The sequence below is a fragment of the Fundulus heteroclitus genome, unplaced genomic scaffold (genome assembly GCF_011125445.2).
Source record: "Fundulus heteroclitus isolate FHET01 unplaced genomic scaffold, MU-UCD_Fhet_4.1 scaffold_45, whole genome shotgun sequence".
NCBI classification, from domain to species: Eukaryota; Metazoa; Chordata; class Actinopteri; order Cyprinodontiformes; family Fundulidae; genus Fundulus; species Fundulus heteroclitus.
Window position 1 is genome coordinate 1,369,436 of NW_023396868.1, and position 18,193 is coordinate 1,387,628.

General features: G+C 44.2%; 1 protein-coding gene across 1 annotated transcript in view; it reads right to left on the reverse strand.

Annotated features, from left to right (window-relative positions):
• Positions 1 to 3,909: 3,909 nt before the first annotated feature.
• lmnb2 (lamin B2) overlaps positions 3,910 to 18,193 on the reverse strand; it is a 54,456-nt gene continuing 40,172 nt past the window's right edge. The window contains exons 9-13 of the mRNA XM_036131654.1: positions 15,171 to 15,408; positions 14,346 to 14,453; positions 10,185 to 10,304; positions 10,017 to 10,097; positions 3,910 to 8,761 (exon numbers count right to left, since the gene is read on the reverse strand). Coding sequence (XP_035987547.1) covers positions 8,729 to 8,761; positions 10,017 to 10,097; positions 10,185 to 10,304; positions 14,346 to 14,453; positions 15,171 to 15,408 — 580 coding nt within the window. The 3' untranslated portion in view covers positions 3,910 to 8,728. The remainder of the gene's footprint in view (positions 8,762 to 10,016; positions 10,098 to 10,184; positions 10,305 to 14,345; positions 14,454 to 15,170; positions 15,409 to 18,193) is intronic.

An 18,193-nucleotide genomic window follows, 5' to 3' on the forward strand; every position in this document is an offset into this window, starting at 1 on the left:
GGACAGCATATTCGCCCCGCAGTTCAGAACCCCCGGTACATGGGTAGCTCTGAGTGAAAGGAGATGCGAGCTGCTCAATATTATCAGTCTGTGAGCTAGTACATGCAACCGAAAGGAGCGCAGTCCTCCCTGACGGTTGATATAAGCCACTGTTGTCGTGTTGTCAGTCCTCACAAGGATGTAACAACCGCCGAGGAACGGGAGGAAGCGCTCCAGATAATTTATGTGGAACTGTCGGAGGTTCAGGCTCCACAGGCCTCTTACATACCAACCCTCGTAAATTCCTCCCCATCCTGACAGGCTTGCGTCCGTCGTGATCACCTTCCGTGACACAACCGGACCTAGCGGCACACCCTGCTCTAGAAAAGTTGGCCAGATCGAGCAGGTGCCGAACGAGTATCTGTGTGTGCGTCACCGCCTCCCTCTGTGATCGAGCCAGAAGGAGCCAGTTGTCCAGATATGTGGCCAAGCGGATGCCCTGCTTCCTTAGTGAAACAATTGCTGCTTCGTTACAGCGGACAAACACTCTCGGGCTCAGGGAGAGCCCGAGCGAGAGCACTGTGTATTTGTAACAGACGCCCTGAAAAGCGAATCTCAGATATGATGTGATGGGTACACAGAAATATGGAAATACGTGTCCTTCAGGTCGATCGAGGTGAACCAGTCTCCTTGACGTACCAGACGCACCAGGGATGCGTGTGTGAGCATCCTGAATTTGTATTTCCGGAGATAACCGTTCAAAGCTCTCAAGTCCAGGATAGGGCGAATTCCTTCCCCTCCCCGTTTCGGGATCAGAAAATACCTGGAGTAGAAGCCGCTGTGTTTCTGCTCCACGGGAACAGGACTAGCTCCTTTCCTCAACACAGCAGAGATTTCCTCCTGCAGCGCATGAGCCGATTCTTCCCCCGCCTGAGTGGGAACTATGCCCGAAAAGAGAGGGGGAATCATGGCAAACTGAAGCCGGTATCCCCGCGTTACGGTCCGCTGAACCCAGGCTGACGTTGTGAGGGAAGCCCATCTGTCTCTTTGAGCGGAGTGTGACGTCCTTACAGGGTCTCCCTCCAATCTCAAAGGCGGACTTACGAGGCCCCCTAGCGACAGAGCAGAGTCTTTGTGAATGGGCGGCACTGCGCATGCGCAGGGAGATGACCGCTTCACGGAGCCGGTCCCAACCTGCTGCCTGTGGGGATGAGGCGTCCCCCGCAGGAGCACTGATGTGACCGGTCCTATTAATTTTAAATTTTTGTGTGTTTTCATCTGCGCCCTCGACCATAGGTCTGGATGCGACAGGAGAACATGGTTTATTGCTGAACATGTGCGTGTGCTTGCGCGACTTGTAGGGACAGGAACAGCAGTCGCAACTTTCAAGCTTCCTTGTCCTCTGGCTGAGGGAACAACTCGCAGCAGAGGTCTCGAGGGACACACATTCGTTGGCGGGTCGTATAGAACTTCCAGTTCTAACACCCGTAAGAGAGCTGCGCCGTCAGGCCGTCCTCTTCTTTCTCCTGGCCTGGTGGCTGGAGGTTTGCGCCGGCTGGCCCGCAGGGGCAGCCCTGTCTGCCTCCTTGGTCGGAAGGGACCGGTGGAGAGGGCTGGGGTTTCGGCCGTCTGGGGATCTTGAAGGGAGAGGGAGGGGGCCGGGGCGTTGCCTGGGCATAGGACTGCCTTGGTGTCACCTGAGGAGAAGGTTCCGCCTTCCTGGGTAGGCAGAAACGGAGTGCTTCATCCTCCTCCTTCCGAGCCTCACACCGCTGTTGCATGGATGCCAGCATGGACCCGAAGATACCTTCCGGCACGATTGGCATGTCCAAAATCTCCTCCTTTTCCCGGTCCGACAGGTTGAGCCACCTAGCTCTTTCCTGCAACACCATCATCCCCATAGATTTACCCGTGGCTTGGACTGCGCAGCGCTGTACGCCGAGGCAGAGGTCCGTTATAATGGTGATCTCATCCCACATGTCAGGGTCCAGTTTGGAAGCCATGTCTTCGCACAGTTCCGCTCGGTATGCAGAAGGCATGGAGGACACATTTAGCGCTCTCACCGCAACCGCTGTCGCTTTATATGCCCTGTCCGTCAGGGCGGACTGGAAGCGGTCCGCCTTGGCTGGCAATGTGTGACTTTTGGAGGACGTCGGCAGCCGTGGATGCAGGTGTGCTGCTACCAGCAGCTCCATCGGGGGCATGCGATGGATGCCAAGCTTCTCTATGCCCTCGAAGTCCAGGGACGAAGCTCCCTGAATCTGGGTTTTCCCGCTAAACGGGCGGTCCTTCCAAAAGACCGCTACTTCATCCAGGAGCTCCGGGAAGACGGGGAGCAGCTGTCTGGTCGCCCTGGTGGCCTGAGGCAATTTCTTCCCTTCGTAGCGGAATCTGGTGGTCTCCGCCACTTTCAGGCCATGGGATGTTGAGCCTGGATGCAGCACGTTTGCACACTGACTGCATGTCCATGCACTATTTCTCAGGCTTATGTTTCCTCTGGGTTGGAGCCTCCAGAGAAGCTCAGAGCTCACTCCACCAGAGGGTTCTCCTCCTCCACAGCGCTGGATGGAGGAACGACAGTGGAGGACATCTGCACGGCAGCTTCCTGGTCATCTCCGTGCTCATTTATCAGGTTTTACCTGCGCGATGTCTCAGCTTTCTCCATGACTCATTCTGTTCTCAGAGTTCTGACAGAATGATCATTACGCTCACCTGGACAACCTCCTCCCATCTGGAGTGGGAAAGGTTTATTCTCCAGTCCCATTTGGGGACTTCTGCTGTTTTGTGTTGATCTTCTCTCTCTATGACCAGAGATGATGAAGAGAGAAACGAGCAGGCATGGTTATGTTGCAGCATTACGCATGGTTCAGCTAATTGTTTCCTGCCCCCCTCAGGGGTTGTTCACCTGCTCCGTTCATTGTTAGACGGTTACAGTTTGTAACTTGTCCTCTTCGTCATTGGCAGCAGGTTTGGTTTCAACCTCTGCGTTGTGGTGTGCACCACTATAGAGAGGATCACATCTTAATGACTGAACGCCCTTCCAAAAATGGAATAAGAGTATGCCACATTCTTGAAAGAAATGTGGCATACAAATGTGCTTAAGAACGCAAGACTCTTAAACCCCAGATTGCTCCCTGGGTACCATTCAGTGTGGCAGCCACCGCTTCCTGATGGATGGATTAAATGTGAGACTAATCACTTTATGGAGTATTAATGTTATGCTTATATACTGTTTTACAACTAATAATATGTCTGTCATTTTGGTTTAAAAATTGAATCCTAGTTTTTTTAATTGGTGTATTTTTTATGTAAAGCGTTTCCAGACCTTTAAAAACATTCACTCATTGGGTTACTCTCCCCTGCTGCTCTTAAATTGGTTTTGGCGTCTCTGCCGCCTTATATCCATTGCCACACAGCTATCTTTATTTACCAACAGTAGTGACTATGTACATATTTTTATTGTCCCTTGTAAAATAATAAGTAATTGAACTTTATTGATCTAACACTGGAGAAATTCACTTCTGCATCTTAACCCATCACCCTTGGGGAGCAGTGGGCTGCCGCTGTGCAGCGCCTGGGGAGCAGTCGGGGGTTGAGGGTCTTGCTCCCCTGAGCACTCAGGGTCCCTCCCTGAGTGCAGGCAGTTGGGATCAAACCGGGTACTTGCATCCTTCTCAGAGCGCAAGTGCGCTGCTCTAACCACTCGGACAGCACTCCCACAATTTAAAAGATTTTAATTTAAAATGTCTTCGAGACTTAAGTGGAATTGAAGTTAAATTCATTGTGTGTGGATATTAACCCTGATTGCAAGATCTAAAAAAAATTTATAATGTTAAGACACATTGGGAATTGTACAACGTTCTTTTTCACAAATCGAAAACTTGTAAAATACTTTGTGGAACTTTAAATAAAAGAATGCAAGCGCCCCCATAAAATAAATGTAAAAGTTTTATTGCATGTACAAAAAGATCACCAGGTCATTATGAATGAAAGAACTGACATATTGGCATGTCATATCCCCAGGTAAAATGATAACATTTTGGACAAGAAAAATTCTCTATTAAATCAAATCATCTAATGTAAAAGAAGCAGTCTGAACTGATCTAACACGGAATCTAAGATGTGAAGCAGTCAGGTGATGTCCATTCACTTTGCTAATAAGCTGAGATCAGGATTGTTTTCATACCTGAGCAAGACTTGGCCAAAGTCCAACACTGTGATTACATGTTCAGGTGTTCTGGGGGCTGTGTCACAAAATCAGAATTCAGAAATCCAGGATAAGAGGTAAAGCCAGGCTAGACTTAGTGTGATCAGAGTTCCTGGCATTATCCGTCTCATGAAAGCCAATGCAGGCTTAAGAGGTCCGACTATATCAAGCCAGGTTTAAGTAAATCAAACTCAGAGCAACAGCAGTCTTCAAAAACACAGTTGAACAGCAACAATGTCCACATGGTGATTGGCTGCAATCTTCCATCTCTCCAGGACCTGTACGCCTCCAGGACTCTGAGGCGTGCAGGGAAGATTGTGGCTGATCCCTCGCACCCCAGTCACAGACTATTTCAGTCACTTCCCTCTGGCAGGAGGCTGCGGTCCATCAGGACCACAACGTCACGCCACAAGAACAGTTTTTTCCCCATCTGCTACCAGCCTTGTGAACAAGGCCAAGCGCCGCCCATGAAACTGGACACTGTCTCTCCCCCCCGTTCAGGACTTACAAGCTTCTGCGTTACATTAACGCAGCTTACTAAGTGTATACAGCTTCCGTGTATATATAATTTTTACTTCTTATTTTACTTTATTCTTATTTTTTGTCTGCACCATCAATACCAAGTCAAATTCCTTTTAAGTGCAAACCTACTTGGCGATTAAACTTGATTCTGATGGATAATTATAGTTAATAATTATATAGGCTACCATAATAATGCTAAAATAATAATAGCAATCAATTGAATACCAATGGGCCTATGTATCAGTGACATTTTGATGCAGGTTGATAAAAATACCAAAACACACATAAGAAAACTAAACCACTGACAGAACTCAATGGTTTCTGATCAGTGTGATCGCTGACTGAATAGATAAGGCACCCTAACCCCATTAACTATGCCTGGCTGTTAGCCTGGTCTGGAGCAGGCAAGCTGCACAGAATACAATACCATGGTAACTTATGTGCTACTGCTTTTGTGAAACCGCGTCCAGGCTCAATTCAACCAGGATATCAGGAAATTTTGTGTCTTGATTTTGTGAAACAGCCCTTTATATCAACAATGACCTACTGGCACACTTTTGCTACCACCACAAAACATCTGAATCTAATTATAAAAGTAAATGTCAACACGTTATCAATGTGAAAAGAAACTCACAATCCCAAAAAGAAATATAGCATTATAAAGCACAGCATACAAACAAGAAAAAGTATGTTACTAAAAACCTCAAACCAAATCAGATGTATAGTGTAATACAGTAAACAACATAGATAATAACACAAGAAAAAAATTATTAGACAATCACTGCATCATGAGTGTTGTCTTCCCTAGGCCACAAGGTCCTTCACTGCTTCCCGTCACAGGGTCCATCACAGCCCGGGACGTGTTGGGTGTTTAAAGCCAGATGCAGCTTTGGTACATCTTAAACCAAGGCAGACATTCAGAACATGATTCACGTAACTATGAGACACCAGGACAGTCCCTTGGAGTGAGTGATGAGTTTTAAATGTACTGTTGTTTGCCTTAGAGCATTTATACCTCTTAATCTTGGTCAATACCATTTCACATAAGTGATTTATTGTGAACATCATGGGAGAAAGTCAGTGTCATCACTCATCTGACGTATCAAAGGGCGGGGAGGAGAACAGAAATACACGTTAGTCATAGCTTGGGGTTCCACCTCTACTGAATAAAGCACTTCCAGCCCATCTAGAAATCAATTGCAGTCCTTCACTTTCTGTAGTTTGTTGCTTTCCATAATGGATTCCATTCCAGTTTCCCAAGAAGAAAACTGGAAATACTTGGTTGATAAACTTTTGTTAGCATTTACAGCTACAGCTCTTCTAGAAAAGGACAACAAGCTTGGCCCACGTATATCTGGGCAGGTCAGCCCATTTATCTTTGCAGAAAATCTGAGTTCCATCAGGTCTGATGGGAAATGGCAGTGCAAAGTCTTTTCAGATCACCCCAGTGTGAGGTTTTATCCAAGATGTCTGCATTTATCCTTTCCTTGTCCATAAAGTATCCTAGTCTCTGCTGTTGAAAAACCTTTCTCCAGTATAATGGTGCCACCTCCATGCTTTACTGTAGGGTTGGTATTGGCCACATGATGAGCAGTGCCTGGTTTCCTCCAAACATAATGCCTGACATTCATGCTTAACAGGTTTCTCTTTAATCTCCTCAGACCACGGAATTTTATTTCTCATGGTCTGAGTCCTTCAGGTGTCTTTTGGCAAACTTGCATAGGCTGCCATGCATCCTATTAAGGTGTGGCTTCCATCTGGTAGATTGGTCAATCTACCATACAGGCCTAATAGGTGGATTCCCCAATTTGTGCCTTGAGACAACAGTGTCACAGAGATTTACGGGCTGACTTCATGCTTGCTTGGGGCTATGACATGCCTCGTCAGCTGTGGGAAGCTTAAATCAATTTGCAATGAAAAAAGGTTATCGTTAAATGCAGACAAAGTGAAGCTCTGTGAATATGCTCTGGATCTACTGTGAGAGAACTAAGAAGAGGTAAAGAATGGAGTTTTTAATATTGGGACAGAGCTGTAGTCTGAAGTGTGGCTGGAATGTGACTACCATGACTGGAACCTGGAGATTCACAAGTCACGACTGTCAGAAAAGCAGTCAGGCAAAAACTGGATCTGTGGGCTTCTGGCATCAGAACTAACTTCTCCGCTGGTTGGACTCCAAAAAGGTTCTGGAGTTGTCAATATTTTGTATCTTGTTTACTGTATCTAGTTTAAGACTAAGGATTATCAACCACGCTGAGGAGAAATCTAACAACCACCATTTAGAAAGAAATGTTTGATGAATGTTTATATACAGAGTTTGTCTCCTAGACTAAAGTAGCTGGATGTTGCAGAAAATTGGGTCAGTCTGCGGTCACTAAGAGGTAATAAAAATAACACCCCAAACAAGAGTTTGAAGGTGAATAAGACCTCTTCAGAACTTGTTAAGGCTCTTAGTCTCTGAGGGCCTCTGTGGTGAATTGTGGCCCCTGAAGCTTTCCAAGAGGATATTCAGTGGGGACGCACAACTACAAGAACACCATTGCAGTTGCATAATAGAATGATTAAAAATGTTCATGGTCAGTGATTCAAGCCTTGCATCAAGTAGATCAAGGTACACCATCTGCTAACTGCAGTGAGCCTCCAGTGCTTGGAGGATTGCAGGTGAAGGGAAGCGCTATCTGAGGTAGAGAAGATAACCAGAAAGACAGCTGTAGCCAAGGGTACAATCATTGGACCATTGTTTTCAAGCTAAAGCAGAGGCCCTAAAACAGCGCTCACCGTACCGGGTAACTAGTGTTCTTACTCCAATGTACGGCCATAACCTCCATAAAAAGATTCTTAAAGCTGTTGCTTCCAGGAGAAGAGAGAAAATATAGTGAAGGCTAAAATATCCTTCACATGAGCTAATCCTGCTCAACATAGATGTTGAGCTCTTTGTTTTTAGAATCAGGAAATCTTCAAAGCACAAATGTTTTTTTTTTTTCTTGTTTTAAGCATTTTATTAATCTTCTAGATGGCTTGAAATGAAAAACACTACAGAAATATGTGCTCTCATCCTATGTGACATTAACTGGCCCAGAACATTAATTTTATCAAACTAAAAGTAATAAGAATAATTTCAAATCCCAATCCAGAAATTTCTGGCTATTGTACTGAAGTAAATACCTTTTACTGTAAAACTAACATGGAATTAAATTAGACCAAAACAACACAGATTCCTACTTATGCAGAAATCTAATTTTATCAACAGCTAGAATTGGTATACATACCTTAAAATCAAGATTCAAAAACATAAAACATATTTTCACACACAAATGCTGATGCTGAATTTAGTGGTCATCTAATGCACCTATTTATATTTAGAAAAAAGTGAAGGGAAATTGGAACAAAATCAAGATACGAGTGGGTGGAAAAGCTTGACCGTAATGAGGACTGACAGCAGCTCAACTAATGTCAGTTAGTTCTATGTGCTGCTATAAAAACTCCTAACCAATCCGGCAGTCACAAGCCAACAGTTTAATCTAGATGGTGCACATCACAGGAGGATTCACAATTCCAACTCTCTTCCTAGCAACTTTCTATTTTTTTTTTTTTGCAGATCTGAATATTTAGCTGTAAATGATAAAACCCACAGAAGTGTTTTTACCTGAACACCACTGATAAAAGTCTAAGAGATGTGCTGGGAGGCTGGTTTACATGCTGTGTTTGCTTGTCATTACACTTTCAGCCACTCTTAGAAAAGAAAAGCATGCTCAATTAAATCAGTGAGCCAAAGGTTTAGAAGGGGAAATCTGAAATGAGTGCATGGATGCACAATAGAATACCACCAGCTTATTGGATCCACTGGTATTACTGGTTCTATTTTGGGGAAAAGAAGCCCTATTTTTATAAGAGGGAGAATTTGGTTGAACAACAAAAACACCAGATGAACAACAACTTGAATAATCTCAGTGTCTCAATAAAAAATTACATATTAAAAAACTGAGTATAGTAGCTCAAAGGGTTTAAAATAACCAGAGCACTTCACATGATGGCACACTCTCTTGACACTCGGCCCTGTTAAAAAACAAAAAACACAAACAATAATTTACTGAAAGGAATGAGAAATACTAGGTTAGAAAATATTAACAAGGCCTGACTAAATACAGCCAACAGATGACATGAAACAAATCTTTTAAATAGTTAGATTCAGAGTTTTAAAATTCTATCAACATTAAAACCAGACTTGATTAAACACAGATTTTCCATCAGGCATAGTATCCTTAGCAGCCAGTAAAAGCAGGAATATTTCCTCCATCTAACACCAAACACTCATATGTTGTTTTTGGATCTTATTTTTGGGCAGAAGAGGTTCTAACACGTTTTTTCTTGTAAATGCATATGCATCCACAAGTCATTCATTGTCTTGCAGCTAATCCGTAGGAATTTAACACTGCGATGGATGCTTGCATCTTCAGAATGTTTTGTCTGTTGAACTTGTTAGCAGCCACAAGTTAAGGGAACTGCCAAAACCATTTAGATATATTCTAAAGCAAGGGGTGTCAAGCTCCAGTCCTCGATGTCCGACAGCAACTTTTGTGTCCCTGGTCCAGCGCACCTCACCCAAATAGCTGAATTAGATCTTCTGTATGCAGTCAAGTTCTCCAGAGTCCCCAGTGACCTGATTATTTAACTCAGGTGTGTTGAAGCAGAGACACAAAAGTTGCAGGACACCAGCCCTGTTCTGAAGGCTGCTTCAAACTCACATGAAGCGAGAAATTAGCTAAATCTCCCCCAGCAGACGACATTTTGTTCTATAGTCCTGCTCTGAGGGTTCTCACTGCTTGTTCTTGACAATATCTGGGCACAACTTTTTTCTCGTAGGGTGTCCGATTAGTGTTCTGTAATTGGTCAGGATTACGGTGGGTGTGTTTAAATTGGAAAAGCAGAAATGTCTAATGCGTCTGTCAAATCAAACACTAGTCATGTTACTCTGTTGGTGTCTTGAGCTGGCTGAGTGTAGGCATCTAAATCACAGGGAGAACTGTTCCTGTAAGAACTCCACACAGCCTATGGCTAATTAGACTAGCTTTAACTTTTAGCAAAAGGTTACCCGATTTAAACAAACAGTAACACTGAATGAAGTTACATCCGAAAAATTAACTGGCAGATCTAGATTTCAAGAAGCATTAAATCTGAAATGGGAATTCACTGAAAAATTATTAGGGTATGAGGTGTCATGTTCTTTCGCTAATGAACCAATATCAGTAACACTCACACGGGGAGCCTATCAGGGTACATCTGTGAAACCTGAGATGAAAAGAGTAATCACCTTCTGAGACATTTCCTCGTCATTCCCGTCACCATTTTCAACCTCCACTTGGGTCTTGGTTACACTTCTCCTGGCAACCTCCTGTAAGATTCCACCCACATTAATCAGTAAAAGTGAGTCAATCGATATAAAACATACGGCAGATAAGTCATCCATGGACATCTATACCTCGCCATCAACATTGGTCAGAGAGGTAACGATGACACTTCCTGTTCCCCAGGAAGCTTGGCTCTTCCAAAGCAAGTCAGAAGGTGGGCTGTGTGCAACACCAGCATCAGCGGACCAAACCTGTGGGCAAAACCAACAAAGGGATCCAGTTGCAGACCCTTGGAAGAGCATTCATATAACCAAAAACTGTTTAAAGGACAGATCATCACATGAGAAGAAGTAGTAAGAGATACAGGGGTTTCAAAGTTGTTAGAAAATAAAAATCAGAAATGTGTGAGGAGCATTCGAAAATTAAGAGTATTCGAAAATTAAGAATAAAACTTGCAGTAAAATATATACATTGCAGCTCTAGTTCCCTTTAACAAAGGTTCTGTACTATTCTTTAGAGGTTGGCAATGCCCCATGTTTGATGGTGGGCTAAGGTGAACAGAACCTTGTATCACTAGTCCGCATGCTCCATAATTAGTGGCCGTTATTACAGGGAGAGACAATCCCATTTTTATTTCAGATTCCTTTTCAGCTCCCTAACAAAGAGTTCCACCTACCATTTTCCATTCATGAAGAATGTTGTGGAACTAGAAACTTCTGAAGAAATTTAGCAAGGCGCCTGCCTCGAGGTGCGTACCGTACCGTCAAAAATAGTGACAGGAAGTAACACTGCGAATTTCAGGTTCCTACGGTCTTCACAGCCCCCGCAGCGGCCGTTGAAAGGTGGCATTTTAAGTCAATAAAGCATGTCCCTGACCTCCTAGGAGCCTCTTGGTAGCAGCGTTGTCATGGAGACTCACTGACAGCTGCAGCCCTGTGTTACTCATCATTATCTTTATCATGTGCGGTACTGAGTAGAATGTGTGATTTTAGTGTCTTTGAAGCATTACTGCAGCATGTAGCAGAGGCAAAAAGGGGTCAAAAGTTAATGTTTTTTCAAGACCCAAATATTCTTTGGGTCTTGTCTGGGTATCCTGCCAGGTCCTGTTGGAGTCAGAGGCCCATTAGGAAAGCTTGTGAAATCCAAAAAGGAACAGAGAAGTGACACATGCCTGATAATCACTGGAACATTTTAAAATGTTAAGAGGAAGTGACTGTGCGAATTTCAGATTCCTACATTCATCACAGCCACTGCAGTGGGTGTCGAAATTTGCCATGCAATGTCAACGGCACATGTCCCTGGCCTGTAGTAACCTCTGGCCAGCATAGCTCCGTTGTCATGGAAACTCACTCACACCTTTTGTTGCATGCAGACACTTTGGGTCAGAGTCGGTCTAATTTGAATAGAATGGAATACTTTGCCTCGAACAACACTCGACATTTCGTGAACCGTAAATGGTAAGGACGTAATTTTTTCTGCGTTTATTTCCTAACGGATAGGGGAAGAAGACAAAAATATTTTTGCTGGAAATATTTTAATAAAAGGCACAAAAAATTATGATATAGGGTAGTTCATTGTTATTGTTTTGATGCGGGTTTTTCGCGCATGCGCGCCGGACTGGTAGGCAAAAGGCGAACACAATGGCGGACGCAAACAGAGAAACCGACGAGTTCTCCACGTATTTTTCTTCTTTAGATAATGTATCACAAGATCGTTTTAAGAGTAAGTTGATGGTTGATGGTATCAGATTGCCAGATCCACACAGCAAAAGCCTGAAGGGACGGAGCGAGTCTGTGAAATGCTGGCCAAGTGTTCCTTACCGCGACATATACAGCTGCCTTATAAACACGCAGGCCAGTACAGACGAGAGAGCACGAAAGCCATGAAACCACAGGACGGCTACAATAATTTTATATCGGGAAAAAGGCTCCAGCAACCCCCACGACGCCATGAGGAATTAAGAGGGTTGGAAAATGGATGGATGTTAAGACATGTTTGTGTAACAGCACAAAGCGGCGTCAGACACAGACCGCGTCTCAGCAGAGGAAGACCCGCCCGGTAGGTTAAAAAAAAAACATTGTTTACTACGGATTATTTTGCTGTTTTTGTCTTGTTAAAATGGGTGGGGGTGTCGGCGACATTGCAGCGTAAACACAGAAGTACTAGCGCCCGTGAACGGGCGGAGGGGAGGTGGCGATCGCTACACGGTCCGGAGACGCGGCAGCAGCAGCAGTAGCCGCTGTCTGCTCCGCCGCCGCTTTCTGCTCCGCGGCTGCTGCTGCTTCAGACAGCGGCTGCTGCTGCCGCTTCTCCGGCCCGTGTAGCGATCGCCACCTCCCCTCCGCTGTTATTTAAGTAGAACAATGACTAGAGCAGAATTAGGTTGTATTTACCGGAGATGAAGTGTAGACTGCAAATTCTGTCGTAGTATGATGGCTCCCCCAGTCCATTGGGAGTGTCTGCCTGCGCACTTTTCATTGAAAATATCCATTTCTTTCTTCGTCCTTCCTCCTTCGGTAAACGACAGAAACGTACATGCAGCGATTTGGAATGCCTCTCTGTGCAACCGGGAGCATTGTTTAGATTCCAAAAATAAACGAACTAAAAGTACGCTCTAAATCACCCGCTTTGTCATGTAGTAGACGAGAGCAGCTCTGTTTTTTGCCTACCCACGGGACCCGGATGTAGCGCTGACGTCACGCATGAACTACCCTATAAAGGGAAGTTTTAATGAAAATGCAAAAATCCTCTAAAAAGGGTCCCGAACAAATGGCTGTAGTTGAAGAAGTATAAGAGATATCAAAAGCCTGAAGATACTCACGGTGAAAGAATTATGTTGATAAGCTATGGTGCTTATTTTTATGTTTGTACAAAAATCGGTGTAGGCACAGCGACGATGTACAAAAAGTGGATCATGTGGAAGTATGCAGGTCCAAAGCGTTTTCAGGATTTTGCATATTCGCTACTCCCGAACAAATTGTTCCTGCGGAAAAACCGTAACAGTTATCCACAAAATTCCTTTTTTGCGAGTGCCAGAAGGGTCGGGACATTCATGTGTGAAAGTATTATGCCTATACACGAAACGGTTTAGGAGTAGCGACGATGAAAAAACATGTGCTGTTTGGGATTTTCAGATGTCATTTTATACAACGGCTCCATAGGAAATGAATGAGGGTTTTGAGTTTGTTGTGGTCTGAGGGGATTTGTGAACAATCTATAAATCCTACTCCGATAAGGGTTACATTTCCTGAATCCAGACAAAAATACCTATGTTTTGATGTATAATTAGTCTAGGTAGAGTGAAAATTAAGCGAGTAGGCTAAAGTTGTTTGGAGTTGTGAAATCTTTGAAAACGCCAGAGTGGGCCAATAAAAGTAATAGCAGACCATTCCCGACCAAGCCGGACGTTTTGATACCTATATTGTTTGGATGCACGCTACGGTTTGGGCCGCATTAATTTCCGAAAACGTTTTGAGGCGCATAGTAATAGGTGCCTCCATGCAAAGGGGCAGTGCTTTGCGAAGCCTCCCCCAGCATTTGCTATGGCAGGCGCCTAATTTGTACATTTCCTGATGTGGTTTTATGAATCCAAGATTTTCTTTAATACACCAAGAGGATTTAAACAGTTACTTTGGATTTTCTGAGTTGAGGTTCTGTAAAAACCGGTAACAGTTCCCTTACCTTTGGTAGAAATGTGTCATGTCACCTTGAGCTTGTTGGAAATGGAATAAGTCCTCAGTGGTGGAAGCTAACAGCTAGTCAGACATTCCCGGCTGTTTCAGCGGACTAGCGTTTAAGACAACACCACAGAAAGTGTTCATATAAGTGGGATTCAAAGCGATGTTGATGGTTGGTGCCGTTTTGTTGTGCTGCTAACAGAGTTTCACTGTGGAGTCCATGCTGGTTTAGCCTGCTGTCTGGATCCATCCACCTGATTGGCTGAGACTCCTCAGTCCCCTCCAGCTCTGCTCAGAACAGATTGTGAGCTAGGCAGCAGCATACAGCCACTTTGGTTTTGGACTTGTTTAAAAAATACTCTCCCAAATCTGCTGAGAAGGCAAAGTGATTCAGAGTATGTTTGACTATCTTATTAGCTCCCACCTCTCCCAGGATGTATTTACTTTTCCAGCAAGTGCACTATGACCTGGAATATGTCTACTGTAGGTAAGGGAACCATTACTGATATAACTTCATAGAATCAGACATGTATAAATCAAAGCTAACCCTTTAGAACCTTTAGGATGGAAACAAAGAATTTGTGTCTTCTCATGCAATCTGCCACCTGATCTTACCGTGACTGACTGTCCAGCCTTGAGAACAAATTTTGGTGAGAACTTGTATATGACTTCTTCTCCATCATCAATCTGTCTCTTCAGTCTCCAGTTCCCCAAAGGCTGGTCCTGCAAAACATCACACCTTCAGTGAAGCCCAGGATAAGCAACACTCCAGGCAAATTTAGATTTATATTCTATTTCATTTAATGTTTCAAATAGGAAAGGCAATAGGCATCTCTCAAAATGTGGTTAAACAATGCACACGACTTTAAAGAAAAAAAAAAGAACAATTTTAAGGCGTATTTGTGTCACTTCCTGTTTTCTATTGCTGTGGTGTTGATTGTACTTGATTGTACTCGGTTTTATGTTTAATCTCGTTACTGTGACATCTCTGTGTCTAGCACATAAGCACATTTAAAACACATTCTCTGTTGCTGCACGTCACATATAAAGTAGAGCCATTTATATTCTGCATAGCTTAACACTATAATGAGGTATAACCTGCTGAATTGTACCCACATTTAGCACTGGAAGCTTCTAGTTCCACTGATGCATCACTGCATTGGCTGCAGGATAACTACTGTATTTTTTGGACTATAATGCATACTTAAAATCCTTAAATCTTTTAAAAAATTTATGGTGCGCCTTATGATCCGGTGCAACTTATATGTGATTAAAGTTGTGCTTACTGGCTGATTTTATGTGGTACAATTTGCTAAAAAAAATCTGTTAAAATGTGTAAGTACGACTTTGGTTAGAAACGAAGCCGCTGTGGTCAATGGATATTCAGATCATTATAGTACACTGTCACTTCCTGATCAGATCCCTGACAAACAAACAAACCTGATCACTCTCATTGTTCAGTGTGACTGCGTTTCCATCCATGTCAGTGGGCGATATAGTGACAGCTCCACTAGCTGTGGCCTCCTCTGACACCAACAGCTGTTCTTCTCCTTTTCCCATCTCTGACAAATCCCGATCCTCCTCCTGAAGCCTCTTCCTCTTGGAAGAACGGGAAGAGGAGGATCCCGATATTCTGGAAACAGTCACTTGAGGCGATGAGCTTGGGGACAGTTTCAGCCTGAAAAAAGCACATTGGTTTATTATTCATTTGTCACCAATTCTTTCAACTACAATCACACTAAAAAGATATAGCAGTTCTCTATCAAATTTATTTCTTTTTGTTGAAACCAATTAACAGTAAAGACCATTTATGATGCTTAAGCTGGAAAGACCTTATGCACTTGGAACTCCAGCTTATAGTCCAAACATGCACCATATGCAGTGTTAACCAAACCCCACAGTGACACCTTTTTGCAGCATGCATACATTATATGTTTATTGGACAAAGTTATCGGGGTTCACCAGAGAGGTCAAATAGTGTGTTCCATTTGTCCTAGGTAGGGGCTTTTCAGACAGGATGTGGCGCACACCACTGTGCAGAAGCGCTGCACCGCTTTGCGAGCCCTGCGCACGCCATTGTCAAAGTTCAACTATGTTCAACTAAAACCTCAGTGCGCAGGGACATATACACCTGCTGCCAATAGAAACTGGGCCATCCAATTGGCAGACGGAAAGACCAGGCAGCAAAAAGTTGCAGAAATCCCTGAATGAGATCTGCTCGGCAGGAAGAAATCTTCCCATTAAACTGTTTAATATGTGACTCAGAGCAGATACACTTAGCTGCTCCAAACAAGCAAGGAGGCACGCCCCCCCTGTGCGTAATATCACTCCGTCCCTCCGGTATGGTGACCAGATGTCCCTAATTTCTGGGGACAGTCCCCGTTTTGGATGACCTGTCCCCGGCAAAAGCTGTCCAGATTTCAGTGTACCATGATGGAGTAACAACATTTAGCGCAACAAGAGGTATGCTGCGGTCCCGACGTGGACGAGCTTTGCCGAATGCACCTACCACACCCTGTCGGCGTTGCAGTTCAGACAAAACAAACCAACCCCCAGTCAGAGATTCTGCAATTAACAAAATTAGAGCCATCCCCAGTTTTCATTAGAAATCAAATCTGGTCAACTCGCACCGCTTTCTCCTGAGAAGGAGAGCTATCCGTTTCTGCCAGGAGGACAGCGTAGTTGGACTACACTGCCCTGTTTCTAACATAAGGCCAAAATAAACGGAACCTTTAAATTTAATTAACTTAGTTGGTTTATTGTTACTAGCGTGGACTGCCTTGCACAAATTCACTTCACGTTTCGACAATAAAGTCAGGCAGTCTTGTAGACAGCTCAGGGATCCGATCAGGTAGTGACACAGTGTACCGTAATGCTCCGAATATCCACTGAGCAGAGCGGCTTCGTTGCTAACCAAAGTCGTATTTATACATTTTAGCAGATTTTTGAGCACATTGTACCACATAAAATCAGACAGTAAGTACAACAGCAATCATATATAAGGCGCATCATCAATTTTTGAGAAAACATATGGATTTTAAGTCCAAAAACACAGTAAATCGGGCAAAAAGCATAAATCAGGGCGTCAAAATAATAAAGGGAGCAGAGAAAATGAGGAAGGCAGAATGAGGGGAGGACGCTGTTGACTGCTTTCTTTCCCAAAGGTGAATTGAGTTTGCTTGTTATGCAAAGTCCAATTAACGTTAACGTAGTCCACTCCAGACAGCTGCTGTTGATGAAGCCTTTAGCTTCGCTAGTTGCCAACCAGGCTGCTTGCAGCTGCAAGTATACAGGAAATAATGGGCCAGCTAACGTTAGTTGGCAACATTAACCAATTTCAGAAACAGTGCCACTGGCAGTTTGACAGTAGTCAGTCCTGGCGACTCTTCTGAAGATGAGCAAAGACAAGGTGAGATCGTGTACAAGTATTCAAGGACGAACCCCCCGTCGCCGTTTCATAGAAAATGCCACCAAACTCGCTAGAAACTACTCATCTACTCAGCGGAAGCAGTGCAGCCGACCGAAGAAAAGCGGCTGTCGCAGATGTTTAGCAGCTAAGCTAAAGGCTAACCCCTTTAGATCGCCGCTCCCATCCATCTTGCTCTCCAACGTCCGCTCACTGGACAACAAAATAGACCATTTACAACTCAAGCTCTCTGCAAGGAGGGAGTTTAGAGATTGCTGCACTCTGATCCTGACGGAGACATGGCTTACCTCATCAATCCCGGACAACGCCGTTAGCCTGGAGGGGCTAGCTACTTTCCGTGCCGACAGAAGTAAACAACTCAGCGGTAAGACCCGAGGAGGTGGACTCTGTGTTTACATCAATAACACCTGGTGTAAAAATGCTAGAATAGTCACAAGCTTTTGCTCTCTGGACATTGAGCTCCGGATTATTAGCTGCAGACCGTTTTATCTGCCTAGAGAGTTTACAGTTGTTATCATCACAGCAGTTTACGTGCCTCCGAGCGCTAACACAAAAGAGGCCATGAGTGTTCTCTATCGGACTATCTCTGAGCTGCAATCTGCACACACAGAGGGGGTTTTAATCATTGCTGTGAATTTTAACCAGGCAAATATGAAAACTGTTCTCCCTCATTTATACCAACAGGTGGATTTTGCTACTCAGGGAGAGAACACTCTAGACTTAGTTTACACAAATATTAAAGGCGCATTCAAGGCAGCCCCCCGCCCCCACCTCGGCTCTTCAGACCACCTTTTTGTGATGCTAATTCCTGCATACAGGCCCCTGCTGATCAGAGGTAAACCCACAGGGAGGCAGGTGGGGGTGTGGACTGAGGGAGCAATGGAGGCGCTTCAGGACTGTTTTGAGTGCTCTGACTGGGACATGTTCAAAGCTGCAGCAACTTATGAGGACAAGATCGACATTGATGAGTACACCATGACTGTGTCAGCCTACATCAACAAATGCATTGAGGACGTCAGCACCACTAAGACCATCA